This window comes from Camellia sinensis, chromosome 12 (assembly GCF_055761805.1).
Source record: "Camellia sinensis isolate YWXY chromosome 12, ASM5576180v1, whole genome shotgun sequence".
Classification (NCBI taxonomy): Eukaryota; Viridiplantae; Streptophyta; class Magnoliopsida; order Ericales; family Theaceae; genus Camellia; species Camellia sinensis.
Window position 1 is genome coordinate 98,061,215 of NC_138972.1, and position 10,273 is coordinate 98,071,487.

Below are 10,273 nucleotides of genomic sequence, written 5' to 3' on the forward strand. Positions count from 1 at the left end.
GTTCTGAACGCGGTTTTCTCAACATCCTCTGCTTTAACCTTCAGCTGATGATACCCAGATCTCAAATCAATCTTAGAAAACACCCGTGATCCCTGCAACTGATCAAATAAGTCATCAATACGGGGTAAGGGATATTTGTTCTTTATCGTTACCATGTTCAATTCCCGGTAATCAATACATAGGCGTAAGGTACCATCCTTTTTCTTTACAAATAACACTGGTGCGCCCCAAGGCGAAGTACTGGGCCGGATAAACCCTTTATCAAGAAGGTCTTGCAACTGTTCTTTTAATTCTTTCATTTCGGCTGTAGCCATCCTGTAGGGAGTTTTAGAAATAGGTTGGGTGCCTGGCACAGTTTCAATAGTAAACTCTATCTCCCTGTCTACCAATTCCCCTGGTAATTCATTTGGAAACACATCTGGGAATTCTCTAATGATGGGAATATCATTCAATTCAACATTCACGGATTGTTCAGTCAATACATAACACAGATAACCCTGGCATCCCTTCCTGATCAATTTACATGCTTTCATTGCAGATATCAAATATGGTGGAGGTACTACCCCATTTCCCACAAACACAATTTCTTTCTGTTCTGGTGGTTTAAATACAACCCTCTTTGTCACACAGTCTATAGTGGCACAATATTTGGTCAACCAATCCATGCCCAAAATTACATCGAAGTGTCTAAAGTTTAAGGGCAACAAATCTACATATAGGGTAGCATCCTCAATATGCATGTCACAAAACCGATATATATAGTCACATAACACAGATTCCCCCGATGGAGCAGACACACATAACAAATATGGCAACAACTCTAGGGGTCTTTTCAGTCTAGATGCAAATGCATATGTCACAAATGAATGCGTTGATCCAGAATCAATTAACACAAAAGCATCCTGATTACATATCGAGATAGTACCTGAGACAACGGCATTGGCATTCCGTGTATCACCCGGAACGAGTGCAAAGACTCTCCCTTGTCTCACTGTATCCCCAGTAGTAGCAGATCTCAAAGTGTTTCCCGGCTTCGGAATCGATGCAGTGGAGCTAGCAGCTATCTTCCCACTATTCTGATTACAATCTCGGGCTATATGCCCTTGTTTCCCACACTTAAAACAGGCTCCTGATGTACGGTAACAGACTCCACAGTGCTTTTTGCCACAAGTGTTGCACATGGGAGCTGTGTCTCGGGAAGAACTGGAAGTAGTTGAGGAGCCCGTGTTTTGCTTTTTCAAGAATTTCTTCTTCGAAAAGAAGCCTTGTCTTTTGTTGCTTTTCCATTCGATTGTTGGCTTAGCTTGCCTAGCTATGTTAGCCTCTGATATGATGGCCCGGTCAAGCACCCCGATGTAGGTCTCCAACTTCAGGACATTCACTCGCTCTAGGATGTCACTTCGGAGCCCACCTTCAAAATGCCTTGCCTTCTTATAATCAGTGTCAATTACATGTGGTGCAAACTTGGCCAATTCAGTAAATTTGGCCTCATACTCAGCTACAGTCATGCTGTCTTGCTTGAGTTCCATGAACTCTGCCACTTTCCTGTCCCGGACACATTGCGGGAAGTACTTGTCATAGAAGATTTCCAAAAATTTCACCCAGTCAACATCCCTGTGGTTTTCTCGCATCAACATCCACCATCTTCTCGCTTCGTCTTCTAGCATAAAAGTGGCTAGAAGTACTTTCTGTGTATCCGAGCACGGAAATACTTCAAACAGCTTTTCGATCCCAAGAACCCAAGCTTCCGCCTTCAAAGGATCCAGTCCACCATGAAACTGTGGTGGTTTCATTTTCTTGAATTCCTTGGTGAGAGCGATTATCCGATCATCATTTTGATTATCTGGCACGGGTGGTGCCGGAGGTGGAGGTGGCGGGTGTGGTTGCTGCCACTGTTGTTGGCACTCCTGTTGCTGTCTCAAAGCTTCTGCCATTTCCTGAATCAGTCTTTCCATTCTGTCCAGTCTGGCAGTAGAGGATTCCTCTAACTCATCACCTCTGGTTCTCACCATCTGATTAAACTTGCATTATATTCCATACCAAAGGTACACAAGTACACATACACTAAGGAGCACACATTTCCAGATAATTTGTAATGCAAGTAGTTCACAACTTACACATATAATTATTCATAACAAAACATTTAAGCATATAATCAATGCTTCCAAACTCGCACTTACCACATGAATGCATCCTAGATCTTATCTAGACGCTTATTGCTCTTTTTGGACAAGTGTGTGAGTTATTAACTCGTGCTCTGATACCACTCTGTCACGACCCGAACCCGCCCCCGTGGGTTAAGGACGTAACCGGCCAGTAATCATGAGATTACCTACGGCCTCAGACTGTTCTAAACGTATTTTAACAGAGTTAATGGGGGCCAAACGGAAGCAAAATTAAAAACTTTGTCCATAGAGCCGTGCTTATATGCACATCAAACAAACCATACTCAGATACGTTAATAACTCACATTAAAAGTACGATTCCACAAATTTCATTACAGACAGGATCGTCCAAAAAAAGTCAACCTATAACAGACTATGTACAGACATGCACTAAGTCCTTGCCAACAAGACAAAACATAGGTACATAGTAAAAGGGCAAGGATGGTCTCATGCACGAGGCACAAGGCTGACTCTCCCAAAACTCCTGTTGTTTCTAGCAGACTTCACTGGGGCTGGGTTTGGACTTCCCTTGGCTCACCTACAAATACATGAATGAGCGTGAGCGATAGCCCAGTGAATAATATCAAATATAACAGTTACATAACAATATGTAGAACAACATGCTCCAAACGGCCTTGGGCCCAATTCGTACTTCTGTTTAACAACAAAATATATATATATATAACTATACGAAATGCAAGTCCAGTAACTGTAGTTCCAAACATTCTGGCCTTTGGCCCATTCAGATTTCCATTCATGTCAAAACGGCCTTCGGCCCATTCATTCATGTCGAAACGGCCTTCGGCCCATTCATTCTTATCAAAACGGCCTTCGGCCCATTCGTTCTTATCAAAACGGCCTTCGGCCCATTCATTCTTATCAAAACGGCCTTCGGCCCATTCATTCATGTCAAAACGGCCTTTGGCCCATTCATTCATGTCAAAGCGGCCTTTGGCCCATTCATTCATGTCAAAACGGCCTTTGGCCCATTCATTCTTATCAAAACGGCCTTCGGCCCATTCATTCATGTCAAAGCGGCCTTTGGCCCATTCATTCTTATCAAAACGGCCTTCGGCCCATTCATTCATTTATTCTTGTCAGACTTTTGTCCACAATCCCGATTAACAACTCATAATATTTATAGGGGAATAACAATTGGACATTGACAAGTTTTCAAATATTGATATTACTCACAGTGATCGGCTTGTGGATGCGCCCTGGAGCTTGACCCTACACATTTCATGAATACAAAAGGGTCACTAACAGTTCAATCCGTTCTTTAATTCACATATACCTCTTTAGGCTTTGTTCTTATCTCATTAACTCATTTACAATGCTTAACATATGCCTAAGAGTGCTTACAAGTGAAAGGGAACGGAAAACGAATTACAGAATGCATGAACAAAATTCCAGGAAACAGGGTCCCCGCTCGAGCGTAAACTTCTCCGCTCGAGCGGACCCTTAAGGCCTGCAGAGGTACTGGTTGCACGAAAGATGAGCTCGAGCGTGGGATAGAGCGCTCAAGCTGAAGGCCTGTCTACGAAAATCCACGCTCGAGCGTGGAGTGTCCCCGCTCGAGCGGACATCCAACTCTGCAAAAATGCTGGGAGCACGATTTTCCCGCTCGAGCGGCCATTACCCCGCTCGAGCGGACCTCAAAAATCTGGGTTTCCCAGATCGTGTTCTTGAGCTCCAAATCGGTTTTCCATCCACATTTCTTGCATGCAATGGTTCAAATTACACATTTACACATTTACACATGCTAACATGCTACTAATGCAAGATTACAACATTAGGAAAGCTCAATTACATGGATTACATGCATGTCCCAAAATATCTCAAACCCACCATCAACATGCTCAAATTCAAACATTCAAGACTCATACTCCCATGATTTGTACATGCATGTGGGAGATGCTCATCATTCTCAACTTAGATGGTACAAATGGTGATTACAACGTGAGCTTTAACCAAAACTCTACATGAATCATGTGCTTCAAGCTCAAACATGCAAATTCAAAGTAATTTCTTACATGCATGAGTTCTAAGACTTCAAACTCAACAAAAATCAACTCATTACATGTTCTTGATCACAAATAACCTTTGAACTTACAAATTACAAGTAAGAGCCCAGGAATTCACTTACCTAAGAGCTTCAACACTCAAGCTCTAGCCAAATCTTGAGCTAGATCTTCAAATTCCCAAGTCTTGAGCCCAAATTACACAAATCTCTCCCTTTTTCTCTCCATGGCCGGCCTCTCTCTCACTCTCAATTGTCTAACTCAGATTTTGAGTTTTAAGAGGGCTAAAGGAGAGTGCAATACAAATACACAACAAGCCCCACTAACAAATATTTTAATATAAAATAATGGGGTACTTAATTTATCAATTTAATCAGTTTAAATTGACCAGAATCAAATTCCAATTAAATTTCACCGTAGGCTCTAAAAATTATGCCAACCACAATGGCGTAATCAATTTCGGTTTCCGTGGCCGATAAGGCCCTCAATTGATTTTCCAAAGCAGACTACTCAAACAGATATTCCTACGATGAACAGATAAAATTTCAAACCACATATTTTCACATAGTAGAACACCAAATCATATCAAAACACATAATCACATTATGTTAAGGACCAATTAACATATTACGGAATAGGGGTATTACAAACCGTCTACCAATTAGGGTGACCAGACTAAACAACCATTGGCCGAACAGTCCACTCGCTTAACTGCCCCACCAGTCTGGTCACCCGAGTTAAAGAACAAGGACCGAGCAGTGACCATGGCTGATTCGGTTTATGCCGACAAGGACTACTCTCTTGGCTTCAACATGACCAAGGGTCTGCTCCTTTCGGCAGACATGAAGAGGCATGATGAACTTTCTGACCTAAAGGTCCTTAGGTCGACCGTAAAGTCGATTTGTTTTGGTATGTATGCGACTTTCTTTGTTAAGAAGTTATTGTTCGACGGGTACTGACGTATTCTTTGTTGCAGGTGGCGCAAAAAAACTACCCCACCCATGAGCACACGGCCTTTGTTAAAAAAAGTTTGAGGGAGGCCATCACTGACAATAAGGCCAAAACTGCCGAGTTGGAAAAACCGAAGGTCGCTTAAGAGGCAGCAGTGGTCAAGCGTGACTAACTGGCCGAGCAGTTGGCAAGGGTGGATAAGGAAAAACAGAAGGCTCTGCAGGCAACCAAGGCCAGATACATTGCCAAGCTATGCAAGCTCTGTGATGCCATAAAGCCGAGCTGGAGAAACAAGTCAACGACGCTGAAGATTACGGTTATGCTAAGAGCGAAAGGACATATGAACGACAAGTCGAAGGGACGAAGGACATCTTTTTTCAATGCGGTTAGAAAGCTACCGTGGAAAAACTTGGCCTTGCTCAAGACTCTGATGTATTCAAAAATCCACCACCCGCTTTCATCCCTGCCCACATGTAGTCGTACGCCAATGCCATGCAGCATAAACTCATAGAAGAAGTGAAGCTTGCAGCCGTGGTCGATGTGTCTGCCGCCCAACCAGCCGACCAAAATCCGTCACCGGGGGCATCCGGGAAAGGGCCAACCTAACCGAGGTTGATCCCGAGCTAGAGGACAATACAGTGCTCGGCGTAGAGGAAGAGGCCGAGACGGAAGAGGTATAGGTGGAAGTGGCCGATCAAATTGATACTGTGGATTTGGATTGAACCCCCCCATTTTTTTTTTTTTTGAATTTAACTGGGTTGTGAATCCTACTTTTGTAACTGGACTACTTTATCAATGAAATATCAACTTCTTTTTGCTCGCCATGTGCATTTGTTTGAATGATTGGAACTTCAGCTTGTAATGCTGCCAAGATAAAACTGCTCGGTTTAACTGCGTCGTGCTAAATTTGCACATCACTGAGATGAAATTTGCTCGTAATATGCCAATGTGTAATACTCTTCGCCATGCCGAGCTTATTTTTGCTCGAATAATTTTTCGAATGTGCGTAAATATAAAATTCCTTTTCAAAATTGGGGAAGAATAACGTCCCCTCGAGCAAAAAAGATCTATTAGGAATTATGTCAACTGTCTCCCCGGTGAACAAATTCAGCTCGGTGTGATTGTAAAATCCACTTGGTTATGCAAGTTAAGTGACAGATAACACCTACTACCACGTGAGCAAAATCAACTTGGGAAATTAGCAAAGTTAGCTTAGATTCAAATCACAAGTTGGACAAAACATCAACCTACTTCTAGGCGAGCAAATCTAGCTCGGGAAGACAAGCAACATCAGCTCAAACATAACGAGCGAAATCAGCTCGGTCTCAAATCAGAAGTTGGGCAGAACACTAACTTTTCCCCGGCTAGCAAAATCATCTCAGCGAAGGGTGAGCAAAATCAACTCAAAACAAGAGACCACAGTTGGGGATAACAACTGATTGCAATGCGAGCAAAGCCAGCTCGGTCTTTTTCCCCAAGCCGATTATAACTTTCTTCACGGTGCACTATTGTAACTAAGGCTAAATTGCCCTTAGTACTTAGTAACTTGATATTTTAATACAGAAAGAAGGAAGGGCAGGCACATAATACAATAGAGATAAGTGGCGTTTTTCCATTGCTCGTCAAACATTACATATAATGTCAAAATGCAAAGTTTGAATAAAAAGGAAAAAAGATTACATTTCAGAAGAAAAACAACTTGAGGTTGGCTGCATTCCATGGTCTTGAGATAGTTTTGCCGTCCAAGTCCTCTAAATGGTATCCCCCATTTGCCAGCCAGGCCAATTATCTTGTACGGCCCTTCCCAATTTGCACCCAACTTGCCCTCCCAAAGGATCAATGTGTTGCCCATTACCTTCCTCAAGACCCAATCCCCAATTTGGAATGGACGTGGATGCACGGTCTTGTTGTATTTCCTGGGAGAGCTCTTGTTGATAGGCTGCAATGTGAATTAGTGCTATTTTCCATCGTTCTTCAGCTAGGTCCAACTCTAGGGCGATAGCTTCACTGTTCAAGTGGGGCTCGAAGTTTTCAGAACGGATGGTTGGCATGCCGATTTCCAAGGATATGACCACCTCTATGCCATAAGCCAAGGCGAATGGAGTTTTCCCGGTTGAACGTCTTGGGATAGTTCGGTATGCCCAAAGCACGCTGGGGAGTTCCTCAGCCAATCTCCATTTGGCTTTCTTTAGCCATTTCTTCAGCCCGTCCAAGATGGTTTTGTTTGAAACTTCAGCTTGACCATTTGACTGGGGATAGGCTAGTGTAGAATTGTAGAACTCAATCTTCAACTCTTCGCAAAACCCGCGGAAGAGTTTCCTATCAAACTACGTACCATTGTCTGAGATGAGGGCCTTTTGGACACTGAATCGAGTAATGACATTCTGCCAGATGAACTTCTTCACATCTTTCTCTTTGATGGTGGCTAATAGCTCAGCTTCCAACCACTTGGTGAAGTAGTCTGTGGCAGCATTGAAGAATTTGTGGTTGCCTGGAGCAATTGGAATCAGTCCCACAATATCCAGCCCCCAAAGTGCAAATGGCCAAGGGCTCGTTAAGGGGAGCAACTCTCTGGCCAGCTGGTGGATTTAGTGAGCAAATTTTTGACATTTTTAGCATTTTCGAACATATTTCTACGCGTTGGCCTGCATGTACGGCTACCAATAGCCTTGGGAAATAGCACGGTATGCCAGCGATCTGCCCCCAATGTGGTTGCCACACATGCCTTCATGAATCTCAAAGAGGAAAGCTTAAACCTTACTGGGATGGACGCATTTCAGATACGACCCTGTAAAGGACTTTTTGTACAAGGCCCCAGATGGAGAGAGCCAAAACCGCTCTAACTTGGCCCTGCTCTTGTGGGCTTCCTTCTTATAGGTCGGTAAGATTCGATCTTTGAGAAAGGTGATGATTGGGTCCATCCAGGACGGCCCCAATTCAGTGCAGAGTACTTCGGGCGCCTCTGGCTCCTCGATGCTAGGTCGGGGCAAGAACTCGATCATCAAAGGATTGGGGAAGGTGTTTTGCATGGATGCCAAGCCGGCTAGTTCATCTGCTTGACTATTTTCCTTGCGGCCAATTTGTTCTATTCGGATTGCGTCAAATTTTTTGATTTTGGCACATATCAACACTCGATACTTGGCCATCCTCTCATCCTTAGCCTCACACTCACCAAAGACTTGGTTAACAACGAGTTTGGAGTCACTAAACACCATGAGCTTGGTGGCTTCCATCCGTAGAGCACTTTTCAGGCCAGCTAGGAGAGCTTCATACTCTGTCTCATTGTTGGACGCTGGGAATCCTAACGTGATGGCATGTTCAATGGTCAGTCCGTCTGGCGAGATTAACACAACTCCTAGCCCGACACTGTGTCTATTTAAGGCCCCGTCAACAAAGAGTTTCCACATTTCTCCAATGAACAACTTCTAGCAATCAGAGGGATTTTGAGATTTTTGCAAGTCCAAGGCTTGTGCTTTGATGGCTGTTTGGGGCTAAAACTTGATGTCGCACTGCCCCAACTTTATTGCCCACTTCAAAATTCTACCTGTAAAATCTGCCTTCTCAAAGAGCACCTTGAGTGGAAATTCGGTTAACACTACTATTGTGTGAGCGTGGAAATAGTGCGCTAACTTTCTAGAGGCCATCATAAGGGCTAGAGCCAATTTTTCTGACATAGAAAATATGAAGGTGCTGAATCCCCTCAGCTCAAACTAATACTACACTCAGTGCATGTTGAGAAACGGCCAAGTATAAAATAGAGCTCTTCGCCTTATTGAGGAGTGACTAGGATTAGGGCGAAAGAGAGATATGCCTTTAGGTCTGTCAAAGCGCGGTTGCACTCTGCGTCCCAGAAAAACTTGGCTTTCAAAGTCGTAAAAAAGGGCCTGCAGTGATCTGACGACCAACTGATAAATCTATTCAGTGTGGTTGCCATTCCAGCAAGATGTTGCACGTCCTTAGTGGAATTTGGTTGTTCGAGTTCTTGGATTGCCTTGATCTATGAAGGGTCGACTTCAATTCCTTTGTTGGTGACCAAAAAACCCAAAAAAAATTCAGTTCCCACTCTAAAAGCACATTTAGAAGCATTCAACCACAACTTGTGGCGCTTGAGGATGGCGAACATATCAGCCAGGTCACCAAGGTGCTGAGATTCTTCCTTACTTTTGACCACTATATCGTCGAAGTAGGTTTCCATGGTGCGATGAAGCAAAGGAGCAAACATTCTTGTCACCATCCTTTGAAAGGTCGCCCCGGCGTTCTTCAGGCCAAAAGGCATGACCTTGTAGCAGTACAAACCTCTTGGCGTGGTGAAGGATATGATTTCTCTGTCTGGCTCGTACATGGCTATTTGGTGCGGTATGCATCAAGTAAGCTGGATCTTTGGTGACTAGCAGCAAGATCCACCAGCTGGTCAATCCTTGGGAGTGGAAAGCTATCCTTGGGGCAAGCACGATTGACTGTGACCAGCTCTTCCTTTGCTGCGACCAGCTCTTCCAAGTGCTATTTCAATGGCACGCAATCCTCCGTTCAGTGCCCCTCTTCTTCATAGAAAGTTCAGCGGTATCTTGAATTGAAGCCCCTCTGCTCCTCCCCCAATTTTGGCCATCGAACATATGGCTTGCCTCTAATATCGCTGACGATGCGATAAATTAGGATTTTGAAGATCGTTGTGATACCAGTCCGCGTCTTCAACTTTCTCTTGGCATCTTCCTCCTTGTTACGTGGAGCATTAGCTTAGTCATTCTTGTCGCCTCTATTTTTATCATTGTGGGCAGTTCTGCGGTGTTGCTCTCTCGTTCGATTTTTAGGGCAGTTATCCTACTGTCCCACCGAGTGAACCTTCCCAGCCACACGTTTGTTCGCCGCAATCGAATTTTCCTTCTCTGTTGCAGTGGCGGTGGCGGCATCATCCTCAACTCAGATGTGCTCGTTGATTCGCTGCATCAATGATTCCATGGTTGTAGGCTGGTGCATCGTGAGCGAGTCTCACAGTCTATGTCTGACTAGTAGACCTCGTTTGTAATGGGTGATTGCCAAATTGGTGGGGCAATCGAGGATCTCATTATAGGTCTCCCAATATTTGGCATTGTATGTCTTCAATGAATTGCCTGACTCCATCTTGATACCTAGGAAGTG

The 10,273-nt window shown here is 44.0% G+C and overlaps 1 protein-coding gene across 1 annotated transcript; it reads right to left on the reverse strand.

The window, feature by feature from the left end:
* Window positions 1-6,888: 6,888 nt before the first annotated feature.
* On the reverse strand, window positions 6,889-8,544 carry LOC145803758 (uncharacterized). Its single transcript, XM_082897095.1, has 3 exons — window positions 7,899-8,544; window positions 7,473-7,628; window positions 6,889-7,397 (listed from the first exon to the last, which is right to left on the reverse strand). The coding sequence occupies exons 1-3, from the start codon at window positions 8,542-8,544 to the stop codon at window positions 6,889-6,891; spliced, it is 1,311 nt and encodes a 436-aa protein (XP_082753221.1).
* Window positions 8,545-10,273: the final 1,729 nt, after the last annotated feature.

Bases quoted from the DNA above. Each gene is read 5' to 3' on its own strand.
- LOC145803758 (XM_082897095.1), bottom strand. From the start codon at position 8,544: ATGTGGAAACTCTTTGTTGACGGGGCCTTAAATAGACACAGTGTCGGG. The intron at 7,629-7,898 runs GTAAGGTTTAAG...CAATTGCTCCAG, and splicing joins TCTGAAATGCGTCCATCCCA to GCAACCACAAATTCTTCAAT. The intron at 7,398-7,472 runs GTACGTAGTTTG...ATTCTACACTAG, and splicing joins GGCCCTCATCTCAGACAATG to CCTATCCCCAGTCAAATGGT.